General features: G+C 40.7%; 1 protein-coding gene across 7 annotated transcripts in view; it reads right to left on the reverse strand.

Annotated features, from left to right (window-relative positions):
* The window catches only part of PHACTR1 (phosphatase and actin regulator 1), a 302,232-nt gene that overhangs the window by 33,132 nt on the left and 245,492 nt on the right, over nt 1-23,608 (reverse strand). For all 7 annotated transcript variants that reach the window (XM_027676174.1, XM_027676173.1, XM_027676177.1 and 4 more), the window contains 2 exons: nt 17,260-17,468; nt 15,771-15,927 (listed from right to left, as the gene is read on the reverse strand). In XM_027676174.1, coding sequence (XP_027531975.1) covers nt 15,771-15,927; nt 17,260-17,468 — 366 coding nt within the window. The remainder of the gene's footprint in view (nt 1-15,770; nt 15,928-17,259; nt 17,469-23,608) is intronic.

Genomic DNA, 23,608 nt, shown 5'->3' on the forward strand with positions numbered 1-23,608 from the left:
TCTATAGAGAATGTCATGCTCCTCATATAAACTCCCAGCCAGTGTGTATTTAACACCTTCATTGCCAGAGCCTCTATGCATTAACAAAATTCAGAAACAGTTTTTTTTTAATCCTAGCATCTCATGGAACATAAATGGAAATATGCTGCACCAGAGACAGAAAATACTAAAAGTGTTTAGTTAAAACAAAAAAAATTATTTCCCTGGTTAAAATTAAAAAAACCCCATGCCTCAAGAAACTGCACACTTGTTATTTTGACAAGATATTAGATATGATTTGCTCACAGTTATATCATCACCTTCAGGCTGAAATCTAGTGGTCTAAAAGCATGACAAAATATTTTTTATTCAGGAGAATTCTTGTCCCATCTGCCTTTTCTTCAGTTGAAGATACTAAGATGCATATAATTACCTGTAGGCTAAATTTGGACTATAAAGTGATAATCTTTTTTTTTCCTTGTTGCTTTGTATATATTTCCACAGCAAAACAAATGGAATGCTACAAAGAGGCTTATCACACCAGATAGGAAATTAGCAGCAGGAATCAATAACCTCCAAAGTAATAAAGATCCTATTTCCAGGCAAATACTCTTAACTTCAAAATAAACAAAACCCTCCTCATGAAACAAAAGACTTCCAGAGGGACATACAAACCCTGTGCTATGCTGATCAGGCTGCAGCCTTTCTCTTGTCTTCTGCACAGTGTGACATCAGCTTTTTACATTTTCTCCCTGAAGTTTTGGGGCCTCAGTTAACCCACTACTGAAGTTCCTCCATTCTTAGTTTTCTGAATACTATTAGGCATCAGGTACCTGCACATTCCACAGTTCCACCTGACACTTTACCAATATGAAAACCTGCTTCATTACCACATTCTAGTTGCTGGGGTGAAATCAGTATTCTTTTCATTATATTATTTCTTAACTAGAGGTGATGTTGAACTACATCATCGGGGAGGGAATGCTTGATGGCATCTTCCATCTTCCTTACAAAAAACAAGAAAGAAAACTATTCCTGCCCCTATTGAACTAAAGAATGATTTCTCCTTTATACTTCAGACACTTCCCTTCTTAAACATCATTGGAAAGTGTTGCAGATGTCTTCCCCATGACATTTCACATGAAGGTGCTATCAAAATCCACATTTTTGCAATTGTTTGCCCCCTAAAGAAACGTTGCCTTACATTGGTGACTTTTGTTTTGAGCTCCTTACTGGTCTGAATAGTTGATGCATCTGGCATTCAGACAGGAAGGCTGAAGAGAATTAATATTTAAAATACTTTGCTCTCAAGATGAGCAAAGTATTTTTGTTCATGGTTGCTGATGTACCATAGGAGAAGCCTGGATTTCCCTGCAGGGCACTCAAATGCCAAGACTGTGAAATACCTCTGTCCTGGGCATTCAGTGCCCTGATTTTGTGGCATACACTTGCTTTTTGCATATCCAGCTGCAATAATGGCAAGGACAGGGGGCTTATAAAATGGCAGCAAAGAGAATCAGCACAGTCACTCTGTCAAAAATCCCTTCTAAGCATTTATTGATGACGTGCAAAGTGTTCATAAAACTGGAAACTGCACCTACTGCAATGAGAGGCTGCAGATTAGTAGTAAAACAGGCTGGCTAGGATGGCCTGGGCAAACAGACACAGTGCCTGCTCAACTTCATTTTTGGTTTAAAACTAATTTCTCATGTATTCACACTGAGCTGAAGCAAAAGAATACACCCTTTCAGCCCCTCCTAGCCCCCACTGGCCACAGACATGTTGACTTGTGTTTTGCTTTACAAGCATATTGAATTTACATCTGTACCTTATAGTTTATTGGGTGTTAAGCCTACTCTCACGACTGGAAATTATCTGGTGCTAATAACAACTTTGCTCTGCTGAGGCCAGCTAATGAACTCCAGCTGCTAAGGAAGGGGGGTGGGGCAAAATGTCTCACAACTGCTACACTCTGTCAGCTTTTCAAATTCCAATAAGCACTGTTTTTAGCAAAATGCGCATAAATACATGCTTCCACCCCATTTTCTTCCTTAGAGCCATCAGAATAATTGCTGTACAATGCACTACTGGAGATCATTGCTGCTGTATAGATACCAGACAGCACCACTGCAGGTTGTCTGGGACGTTTGTGAGAGGACCAAGATCCCAATTCCCCAAACTGAGAAAAAATAATAAATTGCTGTTTCTGGATTCACCCACAGATAGAAAGTTTTGAAGGTAGATCTTAAGGTTCTGCTTCAGATAGCTAGAAAGGGAGAAAAGAGCTATATAAGGGTGCAAGGAAACTGAAAACTCTCAGAAGTGAAACTGGGATTCTGGATTGGTTTTTTTGTTTTTTGCTAAGGCAAAGGTGGACTGAGGCGATGTGGAGGTGCATGGCTGAGAGAAATGCATGTTGAGGGAAGCTGGGTGTCTGGAGTTGATTTCCATGTGAATGCAGAATGTCTGTGAGATGTTCTTGTTTAGAAACTGAGTCCTCGTAATTTTTTCCATAGAGTACAACACAAGGAGTTTGGTCTCAAGGGCTAACCCCATATTCTCTTAGGACTGAAGTAAGCTAGAGATTTTTATGGTCTACATGTCATAGACAGGCATTTGTCAAAGCTTGTGACCTAGCTAAATTGTCTGTGCTGGCACAGGCATTGTGCAATAACCCAAAGGAGGAGACATTTGTCAAACATTGCATCAGAATAGCTTTATGAAAATATTCACCTTAGACTGGGAGGAGTGAAGGGAGTAATGATCTGGGAAGTCTGAGACAGAACTTGGCCACTCTGCAGTGCCAAAGGCACACACACAAAAAAAATCAGCCATACACTTCAAAAGTCTAATACACATTGACTTTGTCAGCTCTTTTGATAATTTGTGCTATCACAGACCAGTGGAGGTTGGCAGGGATCTCTGGAGGTCTTCTGGTCCAACACCCCTGCTCAAGCAGGGTCACCTAGAGCCAAGACCATGTACAAAAGACTTTTTGAATATGCCCAAGGAGAGAAACTCCACAACTTCCCTAGGCAACCTGTGGCAGTGCTTGGTCACCCTCACAGGGAAAACAATGTTTCCCGATGTTCAGGAAACATCATGTTCCTGTGTTTCAGTTGGTGCCTCTTGGCTCTGATCCTGAAGAGAGCCTGGCTCTGTCCCTTTTGCACCTTTCCTTCAGGTATTTATATGCATTGATAAGATCCCCTGAGCCTTTTCTTATCTAGGCTCAACAGTCCCAGCTCTGTCAGCCTTTCCCCATAGAAGAGATGGTCCAGTTCATCATCTCCATCATCTTTGTGGCCCTTAGTTGGATTTTCTCACATAGGCACATATCTCTTTTCTACAGAGGAGCCAGAAGTGGACACAGCACTCCAGATGTGGCCTCACCCATGCCCAGTAGAGGGAAAAGATTACATCCCTTGACCAGTTGGCAATTTATTTTCTAGTGCAGACCAGGATACCATTAGCCCTATTTTTTCCCCCACCAGGCCAAGTTGCTGGCTCATGTCCAACTTGGTGTCCATCAGGACCTCCAGATCCTTTTCTCTCAAGATGCTCTACAGCTGGTCGGCCCCCAGCATATAGTGGTGCATGGGGTTGTTCCTTCCTAAGTGCAGGACTTAGCACTTGCCTTTGCTGAACTTCATGAGACTTCTGTTAGCCCATTTTTCCAGCTTGTCAAGGTCCCTCTGGATGGCAGCACAATCCTCTGGTGCATCACCCACTCCTCCCAGCTTGGTGTCATCAGCAAGTTTGCTGAGGATGGACTCTGCCCATCACTCAGATCATTAATGAATGATGTTAAAGAGGACTGGACCCAGTACTGACCCCGTGGGGTACACTGCTAATTACTGGAGTCCAACTAGACTTTGTGCCATTCAACACCAGCCTCTGGGACCAGCCATTCAGAGTTTTCAATCCATTTGCCCATCCAGCCCATACTTGGACAAGTGAGGAATCTTATGGGAGACAATGTTGAAAGGCTCACTGAAGACTACACAGACATTATCTACTGTTCCCCCCTTGTCTACCAGATCAGTCATTTCTTTGTAGAAGTTCACACTGGTCAAGCATGACTTCCCCTAGTGAATCCATGTTGACTACTACTACGACTTTTTTGTCCTTTACGTGCCTAATCCTCCAGGATTAGCTGCTCCATCACCTTCCCAAAGATCAAGGTGAGGTTGGCTGACCTATAATTCCCCGACTCCTCCTTTTTGAACATAGGAGTGACATTTGCTTTCCTCCTTGTCTGGAAGGACTTCTCCCAGTTGCCACGACCAACCAAAGAAATATTAAAGAAAATAAGGATGGCACTGAATTTTTAGTAATGCTGGGTCAAATTCATCCTTTCAGATATACCTTTATGCTGAATAGTGAGGGAGCATTGTTCTCTGGAAGATTTTAACACATGCCCTAGTTGTTAAAACACGACATGTTTAGTGACAAGTGCACAGAGTTGAGAGTAAGGCAAGGTACAGTGATGGGCAGGTGGGAGAATCAAATCTGAGGCAGTCAAGTGTGCAACAATCAGGGAAGATGTTGAGACAAGTGAGTTGTCATGCCTGGTATTCCTTCACTGATGCCCTGCATTTCCCCATCACTGTCTTTATATCTGCTCCAAAATCCTTCAAACTGAGGCCAAGCACTGCACAGTATCTCAAATCAAGGTGGAGTGGAGAGGGGATACTTGCACTACCAAAATACAAGATGAAAAAGGACAGAATAAAGACTCTGAAGAGAAGAATTAGTCGAGACAAGGGCAAATAAAAGTACCTCCCAAAAATGTGTCATATGTGATGGGTTTCAGAGGCAAATATCATATCTTTTCACTGCTGTTGAATCTTTTTTAATTTGTCATGTTACATTAGAAACCATGATGGAGCCCTTCGCCAGCATTAAACAGTGCAGTGCAAAATGTTGGCAGCTCTTGACTGCGGCAAAGTATTAGATTTTCTTTGCTAGTCTAGTCTGAGGGGGAAGATGAAATGGTGGAGTATCACATAGCTCTGTGATGCTTGCAATTGCGCAGGTCTCTCATCATTTGTGTCTGTCCAAACAAAGGAATGATGAATGGTCCTGGCCTAACCTGAGGATGAAGGATACCAGGCATTTACACGCAGCTGCTAACCGGGCAAAAGGAAAGAGTTTCAGGGGATGTTCTACCTCTGGAACATCACCCACTCCTTTTCCTGAAAGGAGCAGAGGGAGGTTTTGGGATCAACTGGAAAATCCCATGATGGGGAGATTCAAGAAGGCACCAAACTCCCAACAGAGAAGTTGCTCCCCACTTCAAGAGTGATGTGCAGCTGCAGTGTGTCTGTAAACCTGACTCCAAACAAACCAGTTCCTGTCAGAGGGGCTGCTTGCCCTCTTTCTTTTATAACTGAACCCTGGATTTTATAGCTTCCCTGGGGCAGGGAAGCTGCCCAGAAGAAGCTGCCCCCTTGCAGAGGGGCAGAGGATGCTCTAGGAAAGCCTGGGACCGTGGATCAGGTGCTCCAACTTCCCAGCGCAGCCCAACAGGCCAAAGGAGCTTGTTGTCCATGCTGCTTCCAGGCCCAGCTGGAGGTGGGCAGGCTGTTGGGCCATGATGAGACCTTCATGGCAGATGAGTAGGGACCTTTCCCTGTAGCTTCTGTGAGGGCCTCCCCAGGATAGCATTTACTGACAGTTTACATGCAGCAGCCTTCCAGTACCTTAAGAGAGCCAACAAGAGAGATGGAAAGGGACTTTTGACAAGGGCAAGTCCATGTGACAGGATGGGGGGAATGGCTTTAAACCAACAGAAGGTGGGTTTAGATTAGATATTACGAAGAAATTCTTTACTGAGGGGGTGGTGAGACACTGGAACAGGTTGCCCAGAGAGGTGGTGGATATCCCATCCCTGGAAGTGTTCAGGGCCAGGTTGAATGGGGTTTTGAGCAACCTGGTCTAGTGAAAGGTGTTTCTGCCCATGGCAGGGGGTTGAAACCAGATGATCTTTTAAGGTCCCCTCCAACCCAAATCAATCTATGACAATACGAATCTGTGAGCTTCCTGCCTGATCCTCCCTGCAGGGTCTGGGTGCAACGAAGCTGCTGCATGCCATCCCACCAGGTAACTGATGTCCTTGAGCTTGTAGAGGAGAAGAGGCCCCAGTCCAGGAACCATTCCTGTTCCCCACTGGAGAAGCAGGCTGGCACCTCTGCAGTCTCAGCTGTCTGAGATCAGGGTCTCCTGCTTGCAAGGCTACCTTTTAAATCAAAGCCAGTTGATCGCAGGGAGGCAGGAAGACCCTTCCTGTCTTGATTACTGCAATAAAGGAAACTGTGAAGACTTTTCCAGCATGCTGAAAAACTCCAATATTCTTTAGGATAAATAGTCCAGCTGACATTATAGATGCTTGCTCATTTAGCAAACACAATACATGGAATGCTTGTTTTATTAATTATTCATTAACCAATAGTGTTGCTGCCTCCTGAATTCAGCAATGTCAGTGAAGAAGCAAGTTACTGAATTTATCTTGGTGCTAATGTGCTTTCCCTGTAGTTTGCTGGTTTGAAAGTTATTTATTATCAGAAAGGTAAGCAATGAATGTTACAGGCTGTACACTTAGAAACACATTGATGTGGTCTACCACAGAGGAGAACATGTTCTCTTCACTAAAGTTATTAACATAAATGGTAATTTTACACAGTCAGGTCTGAGGCTAAGGACTTTGGTTAATTCCCACATATGGTCTATACAGTGCTTATGAATCTCAGTGCACTGAAACAGGAGCATAATTCCCATCCAGACTTGCCTCTAAAAGACTGGTTGTAATTTTTCTGTGTGTATGCAAAAAGGTCCTTATTCATCTGTAAGTGATCTTTGTGTTAACACTCTGTCTTAGAGAAAATATGCAAAATTCCAACCTTACAGAATGGTACCAAGTGTAATGATAAGTATATTTGCTTTCTGGGTATATTTGTCCAAAAGACGTTTAGTCCCATATAAAACAAATCTATAAAACATTAAATCTTATTTGCTACTTTTCAAAAAATCACCTCTGTTTACTCACATACAATAGCCTGCATGTGAAACTCTTGGGTTTCTGGACATAGACAGATGACCATGCACACAAGTTAGACTTACTTCTCTAGTAGTCCTGTTTCTACTCCCAGTAATAGCCATGGTGCACATATATGAGCACACATATATTTAAAAGCCGATTGGAGTCAGGATAAAAAATTGTGTTTATGTGTTTGACTGCTTTATAAGGATTGCCTGTATTAAATCTCCTGCACATGGGTTGCCAAATAGGCCACAATACACTAAAGGGGTGGGTGGGGGGGGAAATGCAAACTGTAACTTCTGAGAGAGGTTAAATATTTTGCTTAAAGAGCAATTTCTCCATTTTACAATCATCAGCCTATAAAATGAAATTCATTCCTGCCAGTCTGCTTCTTTTATTTACTTGTACTGCTATGTGATTTTTTTCCTTTACAAAAATTACAAGGTCATCCAAGCTAAGCAACTGTTGTGTTTTTTATTAACTCCGCACAATCAGCAGACAGAAAATATGAAGATTTAAGGTTAGATTTCTTTCAAGGTGGAAATTTATGAGCTAGTTCTTTATGGAGCTGCCCTATAATTGTCAGTATTAACCAGCAAGATAAAAACCCAAAACCAACAAACCACCTTCACTTTTAAAGCCAGAATATAATATTTTGAAGTAGCTACTTCCTTGTTTGTGTTTGTTTCACCTGTTTTTATTAATGCCATTCTTTTACTCAAAAGAGAGTACTGCATGGACTCCATGTGGCCTCTTGCTTACTAGAGACATAAGATACATTATTTTGCTACCGCCACAAGCTTGCATTATATCATCATGAATTATTTTGCCCAGCAGAGAAATGTGGTTTCCTCTTAGATAAAAGCTGACAGTAGTTTGACAACTAAAAGCAACACTGCAATCAATTTGGGGCAGAAAATGAAGGATACCACACCTCACTGAAACTACAAAGGAAATTAAGGTAGACTTAATATATTTGTCTCAGCTGTGTTGACAGCCTGAATTAGACCTCAAATGCACACTGTATTAGGGGGCTGGAGAGTATAGGAAGCTTGAAGATGAAATTGTGACCCCATAATATATTCTGCCTTGACTTCTGCACAGAAAGGATGGGAGAAACAAATGCTGCAACGACAGTGTGGCGTGACTTGAACTGAATCCATGAGAGCAGGCAATGGGGAGCAGTGACAGACTCCAGGAATAAGAAATTCCTTTCTGGGCTGGTGACATCTCTTATTGAAATGAACTTCTGACATGGAGAAAACACTTTCCATTTCATCAGTGGTCACATGGGTGCCTCTGGGGAGACCTTGCCCTCAAATGTTGCTTCCTGCTGCCTGTTGCCTGCTATTAAAATCATCCCCCTCCTCAGCACAACATTCCCTCTCCTTTATAGTAATATAAATAAAATGTCTCTTTACATTTGAAACTCCACCTTCTAACATGGAGAGACACATCTGCCCAAGGACAGACTATATCCACTCTGTGAGGCTTTGCTTTCATAAATAGCAAAACATCTGCTGGTCCTGGTTGAGCAAAACTGATGGGGGCAGAGTTTCATCCCATTCCAAGGTGGAGCTGCAAAGGTTAAGGAGACTGACCATCCCCCATACGAGAAAGCATGTAGAGGTGATGTGTTTTGCAGTGGCACCGTCACCTCCCCTTTCCCTTGATTGCTCCATTGACCTTTTGCCATAACAAATTACTCAGAGGAAGCAAACTCATGCTGCTAGTTATGAAATGCAAAACAACTATCAACTATCAAAACAATAGTAGTAGCATCATTCATGATGTTAGATATGCCTTTTTCTGTGATGAATGATGATGTTAGCCATGGAAATAAATATAAATTCTTAATATAAAGAGACAAGCGCAAACTGTGCTCAGAAATTAGGATACTTGTCCTGAAAAACACAGTCAGATGTCTAAAGAGATCTCGGTATGTGGGTGTTTTTATTCTAAAGCACACAAACTTTGCTGTTATGACAGCTGGTCAAGTAGTGGAATTTTCCAAAGTTCATAGACACATATGTACATTTTGAGATCCCCCAAACTACCTTAAATATGTATATGTGCGCATGTGTCTCTTTCAGTGGCTTGCCTGAGGTTTGGAAAGCTCCTGGAAGATGCCAACTTCTCAGAATACTTTAACTACAAAGCCACTTTTCTTTTCAGCACAATAGAGCTCACCAGGACATAGATCACAGGAAAGAGCCCAACTCCCATCTGTACCCATGTGCAGATCTGTACCCAGACTAGTTCTGCTTGGAGTATATAGTCCCAGTGATTGAGCCCAGATGTGTAGTGATAGCTCAGTTTCAGCTTGTCACCCATAAATAATCACCTGCTTTTTCTGCCTTCCTCCAGATGCTAAGGGCAATTTAGATAGCTCCCTTGGGGTTTCCACAAATGAAGAGTTTCCTCATGAAGCTAAACTAAAAGGGAAAAAATGCTGTTTTCCCTACGTACCATCACAGTTAAAACCTAGGCTCAGCCCTTTGCAGCTTTTCTCGGTCACCCCCATTCATGTATCTAGCGCTGTCGCATTGTCCCCTCTAATCCAGGATTTCGATGAGCTTGTTTACCACAATCCCATTTTCCGTGTGATTTATCCCCAGCACCCAACATGTGAGGAGGCAAGCGGCACACATGTACATGTGCGTGCTGCCGTCAGGGATGAGCTCTTGCTTTAGGCACTTGCTTTTCTCTCATTAGTGGAAGCTAACAATAAGTGTGAGAATTGCAGACGTCAAATGTAATTAGGAAGAAATTATTTCACGTTACCCAACAAAATGAGGTCTATGAATAAAGCCTAATCCTGCTGTCTGCCCATTCTTTTTATCCCTAAATGACTCGGAGATGGGGAAGGCACAAAATGACCTCCACAGCACCAGATAGGGAACAGCCATGAGGAGATTCAGCCACACTCAACGGGGGCCATCATGCTGCCATCCTCTGGCTGAATAAACCCTCCCCTTAACAGAACTGAAACACTGTTTAAATAATTAACCATTTCAAAAAGCTGAATGAATCTCTTCACAGCCTAAATTTTAGTAAATAAAAATGATCACTTCGGACTATTCAGAACTTCAGACTTCAGAACTGCTGTGCATCCCAACAACTGTGCAAGCCTCTGAGAGTGACCCTTCCTCAGCACTGGTAATATCTGTCATCTTCTCGGTGATGCTCAAGGTGCAATCCTTTTCCCAAACTGTCCTATTTTTCTGCTCTTCTTTCTTATTCTTTCTAGTACCTGATCTGAACAAGTCCAAAAACCCTTTAGGAAGCCTCATGACATTTAAAAAAAAAAACAATGGTAATTTTTTATACTTGTGGGAATTCACCAAGTTCATTTCATCACAGGATTTCTTTTTCTAAGCAGCTTTTTTCAGTACAGCTGAGGAAGACATAGTATTGATCAGGGAATGCATAGAGTAGATTACCTTTCTGAACAAGGTAGTAGGTGACCATCATCTGTCAAACCTGCCACTCCATAAAGTTTTATGACTTCTCATGCTACATTTCTCAGTCACAGACATCTTGGTACTATTTCCAAAGCATCAATGGGACTATAAACACATCCAGCAGGTGTGCATGTCCATGTACTTATTTACAGCTATATGCACACACACGTCTCTGTGATCTATTGCCTCATGATACTTGCAATACATTACTTATATTGCTTCAGATCAATATTTTCCACTTGCTAGTGCAAGGAGAGCACCCTGTATTGTAGTGAATAAATCTAGGGCTGTACAAAAACCAATGCAGAGCTCTACTGTATATCTGACAGAGGAGCTTGCCACTGATTCACTGCTTTAAGGCAAGCAGAACATTTAAAGCCAGCAGAACATACACAGTGACACACTCACAGGATTAAGTTGATAACAGAAAAAGCACCCCTCAAAGTCACAAGGGTGGCAATAGATAGTTTGTTACTTTCTTCCTTATTTGTTTCTCATTTTATTATTTAGTTAACGTGCAGAGGGCTGCTCCCCGACCTCATGTCTCTACTTTCACACTGGGTATGGCCTTGGGTTAAACATGATCCCTACAACTAACAGCTTTTGGCAGCAGCACAGCACAAACTCTTACTGGATTGCAAAATCTTACCGGGCTGCCTGTAGCACCTGCCAGGGAAGGGTAGCAGTCCTTGACAAGCACCGCTTGCCTGTGGACAGCCTTTATGTGCCTCCTCTGACTCCTGACCTACAGTCAGCGTGCCCTCTGCCCCAAGGTGGGTAGGAGTGTGCTGATGAGATAGACATGATGCTGACCAGTAATAATATTGTACATAATAAGAAGTTCCCTTAACATTGTTTATTAGCAATATGATCATAACCACTGGATTACCAGATTTTTTTGCATTATTATCCTATTCCGGCAGGTAGGAAAAGACAGGATGGAAACAATTCATGGAAAACAAAGACGCTGTCATGTGTTCTTGAAAAGCAGGTGACCAAAATCTCAGCTTTAATACTCCTGTATCTAATTCCTAATGAGCACCTTCACAAGAGTTGGGGGGTTAAAAGACTCAAAAAAGACTTGAGTGCTTTAGAAAGCCTCTCTTGTAGGATACACGGCATATCAGCCATAGTCTAAAGACACACATTGTCTCAGGGTATGGGAGAGACTTTGTGAAAGACACACAGAGAAACCAGGTCTTCCGAGTTTAAGGGAGTGCAAAGTGCTCAGCAAAGTCTGGTGTTTTTCTAAAGAGCTCTTGTGCTTACTAAATAATATGTTGATTGAAAATCTGTGTGGTCTCTTATGACCACCACTGTGATTCCTTGGTGAAACGAAAATGTCAGGACTGGCACTGAAGCACCTGTCTCAGTACCAGGGACAGTCCTGCAGTCTCTGGGAGACATGTGGCTCTGCTGTCCATCACCCACCAATGCAGGCCCTCCTCCTCACTGGGGGTTCCTGGCAGGCAATGCCTTTATCATCGTCTTCGAGAACCTCCAAGTTTCACAGTCATGGCCCAGATATGCCCCATTCCTCTCACACTGATAGCCACTGAAAGCTAAATGCAATTCCTGCTGGCCCCTGAATAACCAGGGGACCCGTGCTTCTCAGCAAGTCCCTCACAGCCAGAGAGACTGGCAGAAGGGGTATAACTGTATTTTCCCTCTGCCTTCTAGACCCCTGTTAACTTCCATACCCCTGTTTTTCTCCTTTCTGCCTTACAGTCAAATATACACACTTCTTGAGCAGCTGTGAAGCTGTGCAGGCACCAGAGGGAAAAAATGGAGGAGGAGTTTGGGAGAAGCTGAACATGCAAAAAAACCTCAACCCAAACCAACCAACCAAAAAGCCAAACCACCCCCCAAAAAATCCCCAAACCCAATACTCACTTAAAGATCTACTTAGCACAGAAGGTTTGCATTTCAAAGTAGAAGTTAATGGAGCTGTAAAGGTTTTTAGCAGACAAGAACATGGCCTCCAGCATCCATTTCATATCTCCAAGTCACATGTGGTTATGAGCTGAAAGGTCTGCATCTTAATTCACTATTTTTGCTCCTTGCTTCATAGTGCATATCACATTTTGGAGTAATCTGTTACGGTTTGCTTAGAGGAGGAGGCCTTCTAATTAGTTGCTGTAACTAGTTGCCATAATTACTGTTAAAGACTGCTCATGATGCAGTGGCCTATTCATGTGGCTGGAATTCATATCATATTGGATCTCCTGCCTTTGCTAGGACATATTTCCCCACTTTGGTCAAGAAACTCCATTTTTGCTTGGGTCTACATGTGCTGAGCCATGATATAGGATACAAACCAGCAAAGGTTTGTGAACATGTGAAGTGTTTCTATGATAGGCACAGAGATTTTATCTCATGGCTAAGCTAACATTTAGGTGTGTAATGGGCCAGATCCTGCTATAGGATACAGTCCCTGCAGCCTCACCTTACAGCTGGTCTGATGTAAGTCAAGGCACCACCGTCCCAGCATGGGAAACAGGCAACACAGTGAAATCTGCTCTGGAGTCTCTCTTCCAGTAGGTGGATGCAATAATACAGTCATAACAATTTCCTGGGACTAACAGGAGGTTCAGAGGTTCCAAGCTACATTTAAACAGGATCTGAACAGACCGTTCTCTGCCAAACTGATTCCTGATGAGACTCTAATAAGGCTGGAGGAACTACACTTGGGGTGATTTTGGTCCCACACAGTATGTCAATGGCCAATCTCAATATGCCTGGCTATAAGCATCTTTAAAAATTACATCCTCTTTATAGTACTAAATTCTGATCTGCCAAATGTGGCAGCCAATGAGCTCTTCCAAACTAAATACTGTGAGGATTATGCATAAATACTGAAGTATCCTAATCAGCCTCTTGGTGAAAATTAATTGATCCATTACAGACAATAACTGTATGCTGAAGTTTTTATTCTGCATTTTTTACTTCTGTAAGTAGCATATGTGATTTGATTGGCTGGCTATTTTAAACCCATGGGGACTATTGGTGGAACAGTACAAATCCCTCTGAAATCCAAAATTGCCAGCTGCAATTATAGTCTGCATCTAGCATCTTCTCTAAGGACTATAAATGCTTCACTACTTTAATTTTGCTTGGCATTTGCATCACCGTGTAAGCATCACTGTGTGACAATTACCAAGCAACAGCAAAGGATGGATTCAATAATGAAGTCTGGACAGTGAAGAAATACTGTTCAAATTGAAATATTCAATTTTAATGTAATATTCAACAGTCTGTGCACATGGATACATTACATTTAGGTACAAAGCAGTGGTAAGACAGGCACCTCCCTTTCTGCTGCTGAAATGCCCATTGCTTCTTGCATATTAGAGATGAACAGAATTGTTCTATCCCCATATTTCTTCATTGTTTTCAACTGCTCAAAAGGATGAGGTGCTAAGTTGTAAATACTAGTAATTAAAAGGTCAATTAAATGGCAACTGTACCATTCCAGTTAAGGCTTGTGAAATTCTACTAGTTTCTGTGATTTTACACTTAGACAAAGTGGGAATGAAACAATTTCATTCAGCTCAGCTATTTTTTTAACTCAGATATACTCAGTTTTAATTATTTGAACTATTTGTGATTGCCCCTAAGTCCTAGGGGCAATATTAGAAGGCAAGATCAAGCATTATAGCTCAGACTGAATTAGCAGAGCTGCAACTGGGGAAACAAACAACATTATGAGAATGTGGGTCTTAGACAGGAAGGGGTTTGGGTATTGCCAAAATTAGCTTCCCTCATTAAAAAGGCATATGCTGAAGAAACATTCTTAATTGGGGAAAAAGCAGGTTTTGGAGAGGTGAGAAATAAAATACTTATAATGAAAAAGACCTGGGGCACCATGAGCTGTGCAGAATCAATACTTGTAAATGACACTACTTTCCTTCATCAGCCAGAGCTGGAAGACTTTGGAGAGACCTAGGTGATTTAGGCAAATGGGCAACACAGTGGAAATGCTGTTCAATGTCATTGCAAGGTCAAGCAGTGAGATACACTAAGAGATAAAAATTTCAACTCTTCGCATGCTTCAAAATGGTTCAAAATGAATCATATAAACACTGGGACATTGTTGTCCTGTGCTGTTCTTTGGGGCCTAGAGTTTCATGTGCAGCTACAGTCTAACAAGGTATTAGGCTGAATAAAGACTGAACCAAAATATCACACTACCAGCAACAGTGTAGTACCATCTTACATATTTTGGGCATGATTGCTGAGGCCCCTCAACAAGGATACTGAAAAATTAGACAGGTCTTGGAGTAGGCTAAGCATGATCCAGCACAAAGACTTTCAAAGACAGATTGGAAAGATGTGGTAACTTTTTTCCAAATAGGTGATAAATGAAAAAGAGTAAAGCCATGGAAAAAAATAACTAAAATGCTGAAAGTGGTATTTACCAGGAGCTCCTATTCATCCTGTCTCCACAGCATGGTAGCAGTGTTCCCTACTTATCCACCCTAAAAATTAAAAAAACAAAACCTACAAGAAAGTTCCCAACAACTGGCTAGTCATGTCCTTGTGGTTTTCTTAGAGTCACACTCGAGGGTCCTAAACAGCATTCCCCAGCTCTACATACCATCAAGCTTACAACTTAACAGTGTTAAAATTGATTACAGAAATTATGGCTGGAGCATAGGAGGTTCTTAGACATTTCTATCTGACCTCAACTTACTAATTTTTTTCAGAAATCTTCTACATTTAATGGCCACCCCTCTATACCCCATGCAATACGGAAAACCATTACAGCTGGTGAATAACACTGCTATGAAGAAGAAGAAAGTGTCTAGACAGGGTAAATCTGTCCAACCTGACCCAACAAGGCAAGTACTGAAGGACTTAAGTATTTTGGACCAGGAAAAGTCTCAGCTACTCATGGAGATGCAGTCGGAAGAGAAAGTTATACCTCTGCCCATTGGCCAAACTAATAGCTTATAAAATGGCACCTGCAGCAACAGTCCAAAATGTTATCAAAGCTGAATATTTCCCAGTGATGCACCAAAAAGAACCAAATCCACACAGCTCCACACAGTACTGATACTTAACATAATCAAAGTTTTCACAGCATATGCCAGGAAAATAAACTAGGGAGTTATAAGGGAAGTTTTATTGGAGCAGAAATAATGTCTAGAGTCTTTTTTTTCCTCCCCATGGCTTTTCCTCTTGAACATTGTGACAGATCACAAATGTTTAAAGACTAAGAATAAAAACTGCATCCCACCACATATTTCCAAAAACAAGAGTTAAGAAAAATGTTTGCCTCTTACCTTGTTAACTTTGTCCCAATCTGCTGCCTAAGTTCGAGCCTCTCTTCATCAGTCTGCATGGGAAGGATGTTCTTTTCCTCCAGCTCTCGCTTAGAAGGCCTGTTGCTTAGTTTGATAGCTAAAGAGTCCTTCCTGCAGATTTTCCTTGCCAGGGAGCCTGTGGGAGAGATGAGAGGCTCTGCCAAAAGAGGTGTCATCATTTCATTACAGCATGCATCTGGCAAAGAAGTACTAGCCAAGAGAGGATACAAGGCTCTCATTTACATTGGTATGGACTATGGGAAAAGGGATGTCATTAACTTCATGTGCTCAATTAACCTCAGTTCATATCATAATAAGGAAAAGCTGAAATTGGTAGGTATACAGGAAAAAAAAATTAATATATTGCTCCATAGAGGGGAGTGGAGAAGAAGAATTGCTCCTGTAGCTTTCTCTAGCACAGTTTCTGAACCACATAATGTAATGAATAATTTGACCTCAGATTCTGGGCAGGCATCAGAGTTACAGCATGTCAGAAGAGAGAGGTATCTGAGTGTCTCCTGCAATATAATATCAAGACATCTAAGCTCGCACCAGAAGAAACCAAAAGTCAATCAGAAGCAGCACAGAACTTCATGTACATTAACTGACACTGCTTCCCAGACAGTGACAAAGACACTGTGAAAACAAGTGGTGTTTCGTGGCTCAAGCTTGCTTTCCGAGGCTTGTGTCCAAAGCAGTTTGAGCAAGGAAGACAGACACAGATAGACGGAAAGAGACAAACCCATGAAAGGTTTTGGCCTTTGGCAGGAGAGTGTGAGATAGTGCAGTTCTGCTCTGTTTTTAGGTTTAAGAGCAAACACTGCTTAATTTCAGTGTAAGGGAGGGTCCTGAGAAGATGAAATATGCCTGTTTTAGAATCTTCTTTGTGTGTTTTAAAAAGGGTGTTGTTTGATTGTACTGCTTCCAGTTTTCAGAAAAAAAAGAAATCCAAGGGCCTGAAACTTCAGGTCAATGTGTAGGATGACAAACAGTTATTGTATGCAAAGTACAATATGTGAGAGTCCTGTGATGCCACACTGAGTCAGGAAGTGGGTTTTCTTAGAGAGGTCAGGAAGGGGCCACAGGTCCCTTCCCAGACTGTAATTGTGATATGGCTATCAATTAACCTCTTCTGTCTGAGCCCAATCCTCTGATTGTGACCCCTTTCAAAGTATGTGCACACTTGGGAAAGTGAATCCAAAATTTCTAAGTGAACTAATATAAGCCAATACCAGTCATTTGAATTTAGTCTGAGAGCTACCCAGACAGGGATTCATGTGGATTAGGGAAATCACTATAAATTCATACTACTTGTTATTGTGGATTACATCTCCACATAGTCAAGCCCTGAGAGATACAAAAGCCACAGTCAAGAAAGAAAGTACACAGGCCTTTTGTTTCCCTTGTGCATTGTAAGTTCAGACTGAAAATTAAATAAATGAGAAAGGAAAGATGGAATGAATCTTACTTGTAAATAATGAGTTGTCCTCCTCTTCATCTTCCTCTTCTTCCTCCTCCTGTCTTGGATAGAGGCAGGAAGAATCTTCATAGTCCGTTTCATGAGGCACATTTTCTTTATTGTCATCGCATTCGATCACAACAGTTGGCACTTGTCTCATGTCTGGAAGGCCCCCAGGTCCTGTTTTTGTAACACTGTCACCTGTGTGTAAACCAGAGCTGTTGGGAAAGAAAAACAAATAAATAAACTAAAGGAAACAGCTCAGTGAAAGACAGAGTTACTTCTCTCACTGTATTTAGGAAAGTAGTGGTCTTTAATCCCTTTTTGAGAAGAAATGAGAACAGAAAGATCTTCAAGACCAGCAAGACATCTAATGGGTTTAAACTGAGTACACCTTAGATTTAGGGTACAACACTTATTAGGGAGAGGTAGGACAGCATGCAGGCAGAAATACTTGCAGCCAGGATGAAGTACTAGTAGCAAATACTTCATGACCAGCTACTCAGAATGGTAAGCTTGCCTTCAACCCAGTGTCTGTGTGACCTCTCCGCTGGTGTGCAGGCAGTAAGGAGACAATGTCTCACCTGAATGCAAAAGGTGGAATAAGACTGGGAAGAAGGAAACGTACACACTGTAGGGGATAACTGTGGAAAGGCAGAGTGAAAATATGATGGAAAACAGAGGAAAAACTCCTCAGGCAAGATGATGTTGGCTTGAGGGGAGAGCAAGGGCACATTTCTCTGAAGTGCAGGGGGCTGAGCATGTGGAACTGGGGGCTTGGAGAAAAGAGAGTTTGGGAGGCGGTGAGAGTAACCAGGAAAATAACTAAAATCTGGGAGGTTTGTTTGCTAATGTCACAGTTATATATTGAGGGCTCTGCCATGATGATATCCCTTTTCCTGCCTGGGCTCCTTATCCAGCCAGGTGCTTAAGAGCAATCAGAATTGGAGCTAACATATTTTTTTTGCCACAGTGTGATTGATTATTTTCTGCAGCTCACTAGATTAAGGCTTGTGTTCAGTACTGCTACCATCTACTCTGTTTTTGTGTTGATTTCAAAGCCCTTTACCTAGGAACATATCAATACAAATAGGGAAACAGGAACATGAGGAGGTGAAGACCAAAGTCAAACAAAAGGTGAAAGGAAAAGTCAGAGACAGAACCCTGTTTCCCAGCCAATTTTTATCTAATAGCTTATGTTGCTTTTCCAGTGTGAAATCACAATGAGAGACTGGCAGGCAAAAATGATGGCAGCTTAGGTTTATTTGTGAGACAGCAGAAACTACCCTCTCAATTCCCAGCTGAGGCAACAGCTATATGAAAAATGGGGAACATTTGCCTGTTGGACATCCTCTATATGTCAAACTCCCACTTTACTTTCCAGAAGAACATAGGTGTGAAAGCAGATGTGCTGGCCAAGTTGGAGGCACACAAATTTGGATCTCTCCTTAACGAGTACTGAGTAGCTTCAATTCCCTTGAACATTTTAGCCTGCTCTGAATACCAGAGCCATTCTGCATCTTGAAATGATTTAAATTATTTTCTACGGAGTCAAGTGAAACATTTTGCTTTCTTCTAGCCCTAAAGTTAACATGGACTCTTAAATGGCTGCCAGATATAATCACAGAAAGACTTCTAAAATGTAGATCTCTGGATATAATGCTAGTCCACAATATGATTAGAGATTAAGGGGAAGAAAAGATTTTGGATCCTGTGAGGAAACCATACCATGCTGTTATTATCACATTCGGCTTCAAAGAAATCATTTTGTTAGTTCTAACATTTACTATTGCAGACTAACCAACAATAAGATGCAGAGCTTTACTGGATGCCTTTAAGAGAAAATCCATTTTCTTAGTGATAGTCCATGTTTTGTATCACAAAGTAAGAGAGATTCATGAATAACTGGCTTGTGAATTTTTGTATTAAACTTCAATGACTTTGACCCAAAAAACTTTATCCCTGATGTAGTTTTAAAATTCATCAGCTGAATTCTCATAAATGACACATCAACGCACTACAATATTTAAAAACTTTCAGCTAACTTTTAATTTATTGAAAAACTTCAAGAATTTTAATCTTATGAACTTCATTAAATCTGTTTTCCCTGTAACCTAATTTTTGAATAAGTCTTTTTATGAGGAAAGGCAGGAAATCAAATTTCAGAAAGAAATTATAATACTGTTAAATTCCATTAACATTGTTAAAAACAACAACAAAAAAAACTTCGAACAGTGAACACATAACCACTGGATCATTAAGTTAATTCTAAACCAATACATACACAGAGAGTAAGTACAAGTTCACTAAGCCCTTTCTGGAAGTACAAATGAAAGGAGCAAAAAGTAGTTCAGCATCCAGGACTACTTGGTTATTTCCTGTTCTGTGTAGGATGGATGTAGGTTACAGATGCATCCTTATGCGTGAGTACATAGGGTAACAGATATCAAAGTGATTCATCAATTTAGGTTATCGAGCAGGTATCAGATGGCAACAAGAGTTACAAGTTACCACAGAGGATCTTTATTTGAACTAGTGATCTAGAAATAGACAGCTTCTCATCTCATTGTAATTTTTCTGAATCATTCACTTTCTTGATAATGCTACTTTCTATTTTAAGCCCCTCATTTTTCCTGGTGTTTTGTGTTGTTCTTGATTAAAATCAGCCTTTTCCAAGGCATTTTGGCTAAGTCAGCTGTCTAAGCAAAGCATTTACGAAATACATGCAGTACTGCAGTATACTTAAGAAAGACGAATCAAGGTCAGTGGATATGTCCATTGTGTATAAATTCCTCTGGATCATTAGCAAAACTCTCACATGGTTAGGTGGCCTACACCACAAAATTTTTCAGCATTATTCACCAAAAAACATACTGTTGTTTGAAATAGCTCTTTTTAAAAATCAGTTTCGTGTTTTGCAACAAAATTAGAGAACAAAGCTACAGTGAAGCAAGAACTTGTTTCAAGACAATAAATGCATCTTAACACATGGATTTGAATAATTCATAGCTCACTAGTACAAGCACTTGCAATTATTGCTGCATCATCTTTACATGATCAAAACAGCAAAAAAGTTACATTACTATAGCTTGCAACATTTCTTATGGGAAAATATTTTAATGAAAAATCTCATTTGAAGCTTATGAGGGACTCATGGTACAGACAAAATCAAAAAGAAAAAAAGTGAAATCCTTCCTGTAAAATCTGGTGGAAAAAAACCCCACGCTTCTCATCTGTTATCTCAAGCCCTTTGATTTTTGGAATAAAGGGTTACATTCTTATCAGCATGTTTTCAGATCCACAGTACACTTTTCTGTACTTACCAGTTAAAACAAAAATCTGAAAAAACTTTAAACCATTGTATATATGTTTCTACTACAGGCACGTGTGTGAGACAGAGAGAGAAGGCAGTTATAAATATTGCGTTTCTATCCTTAGGCAATGCTAAAGTTTAGACAAGAGGTAATTCTCTTGACAAGTTTTATGGAGGATAAATGCTTTCTGATTCAAATACGTTTTATAAGATTTACAAGACACTGACTGTAATGTCTAATGCATTTCATTTCATAAATCTACAGTCAGAAGATGGGCTGGGTGTCCCAGAGGAACTGGTCTCACACACTGTCTTTTTCACTGCTCTGCCACATAGGCAATTCTCACTCCCGGAGTGAGATATTGCCACTTATTTGTTCAACGTAGGTACTAAAGAACTGTTAAGAGGTCTTGATTCAGCTGCTCCTGTACATGAGCCCACAGAGTAATTGAAATTAATTGCCACCTTTCCAGACAGACCGAGAACTATAAGGGCAAGGCAGAAAATAAGGTTATTTCAGATCAAGGAAATGCCCTGCTAAGTCAAAATTAAAGACACATTCCAGTGGCACCAGAGAGTTGCTAAAGCTTCCTTTGTCGCTTTTTGTGGCTCACAGCTTTGGGGCATGGTCTTCTCAAGTTCGTTTCAGTCAGGAGGATGAAACCTGTATATTTTGGTGTCAGGGCTTATCAGATTTTCACCAACTCTTAAAATGCATTCTGAAATGTTAAAAAACAGTGCCCAAATCTAGATTTTACTAATGCTTGACATGTACCCTTTGGACTGAATGGAAAAGTCGTTTGCAGTAGGGCACAAATTGGCAACAGAGGTTGCAGACAAAAGGTTATGTGGAAATTACACATTTTTCTGCTTCAACTTAATCTATAATAAAACTGGTAATTTATCAGGAAAAATAGAGACAAACTGGTAGCACAAATGACATGTCATAATAGTCATACTATGACAAGGGACAGATTGCCCTTCTGAGAATAGATTATGAATAGACATTATGAGTCCCACAAAATGTTTGCAATCAAAAGTGTTAAGTGTGCAAATGAACTTAATGTTCTATAATGTCTGTAATAAAACTGAATAAAAAAAATTCCAGGAATTAACTGCCATTTTAAGTCATAAGAGCAACTGGGACTTGAATAGCTATTACATGCTTTTAATGTACCTCAAGACATTAACTTATTAATATGCACTAGATCTACGTGAGGCAGTAACCTGCAATCACTCCTGCAGAGGGGAAAATAGAGGTAGAGTGGCTCAGTGGTATTCTCAAGGTCAAAGACAACAAAATAACTTCTGGCTTCCAGGCCCTTACTGAGGGAGAGCTCATTTTTCTCTGGCAAGCTTGTGGCTCATTGGCAAAGCACTGATTTCAACTATCAGTGTTAGACTGTCTGAATTATAGAGACCTTATCTGTGTAAGGAAAAAATCTAGATTGCTACAGGAAGGGGATATTTCAGCCTTTCATTCTTTGTTGTTGTCCACACTCACAGATCTGGTTGGAGAGAAGAGTTGTGAGGTCTAATAAAAGTTTACTGGGCAAAATGTGGATTTGACACAAACTGGTTATGGATTCAGTGTGTATCAATGGAGCTTAAATGGCCTTGAAGAGCTTTCACTGCAGCAGGACCAAAGAAACTAGACACAAGGAAGAAAAGGAAAAATTCCTGAAGGAAAATAAAAGAAAAAATTTAAAGCAGAAACCTGTACTTGTCTAGATAATCCTTCCTTATTAAAAAAACCCACTAGTCTAAATAATCCCCCAAATTGCCAGATTTGGCAGCATGGCAATTATTCTGTAAAATGGTAGGATTCTTTTGAGATAATGTCTGAGATTAGCAAAAAAAAAAAAAAAGCTGCTAATGAACCTTAGCATTCCCCAGAAGGGGCCTCAGAGACTTGACAGGCTCTCTTATCTCCTCAAGATTATTGACCCAACAGCAGTGACCCAGTACATTGTTATCTTGGAAGCAACTGTAAAGTTCATATAGGAAACTAGGGTGTCGTTGCATATCCTATGCATGCAACAGATGTGAGCACACTCCCAAATTTTAAACAGAGAGAAGGATCTTTGCAGTTTTAACAGGCCCTCAAGAGTTCTGGGCTGAAGTGTACAATGACAAATATTGCAGTGTAATCTCTCCTGGGTTTAATGCAGATTTTATACAATTAAGGGAAGATAACTGCCGTAAAAAATAGTGGAAAACAGTGGCATTTGGTACAAATAATCCCCTCCCAAGTTAAATAAATATATTTTAAAAATCTGCACAAATATTCAAGAAAATGTAGCAAATTTACCTAGATCACAATGTGTCTTGAAAAAGCAATTTAAGAATTTAACAGCAAGCGTTAGCTCCACAGACATGTAAATGGTTTGAAATACTTTTACCTCTAAGTACTATAAAAAGAACAATTGCTCTTGCAGAGGAAATGGTCATCCCCTATATTCTCCCTTGTGAATGCAGAAGTTATTGATTTGTTTTGACAAGGAGCACAACTGAAGTACTCAATAAATTAATCCGTGATTGAAATAACAGTTCATCAATACAAAAAGGCTATGAAAAATCAACTGCCTGCAATACCATGAACTAGGACTCCTATTAATTTTAAATGTGAAATATCAGTGCCATAACCTTTTCTTATTTTCTTCTGTAATGGGAGGCAATTGCTTCACATTGGGAAATGAATCCTACCTTATTCGGTTTTTAACAAGCAGCAGAGCTTCAGCTTCAAATTAATAGTTATGTACAAACAGTATCACCTTCTTTAAATCAGTTAAATGTATTTTTACACATAAGCATGATGGATGACTAGAAATTGGAGCATTCATTGCTGAGGGGTAACAGATGCCACAATGAAGTCATACTCTGAGAGATGTCACTGAGCTCAGGATAACAAAGTGCCTTCTGTGCACAGTGTGAGCCAGACAGTAAGATATCCAACCTAAGCGGGGGATGGCCTGGGCAGTGTAGCCCCAAAGGAGCCTTTGGGATACAACAGCTACCCCTCTGTGCCTGGTGCATTGAGCTTTG

The sequence above is a fragment of the Neopelma chrysocephalum genome, unplaced genomic scaffold (assembly GCF_003984885.1).
Source record: "Neopelma chrysocephalum unplaced genomic scaffold, ASM398488v2 Primary Assembly neopelma1_26b, whole genome shotgun sequence".
Lineage (NCBI taxonomy): Eukaryota > Metazoa > Chordata > Aves > Passeriformes > Pipridae > Neopelma > Neopelma chrysocephalum.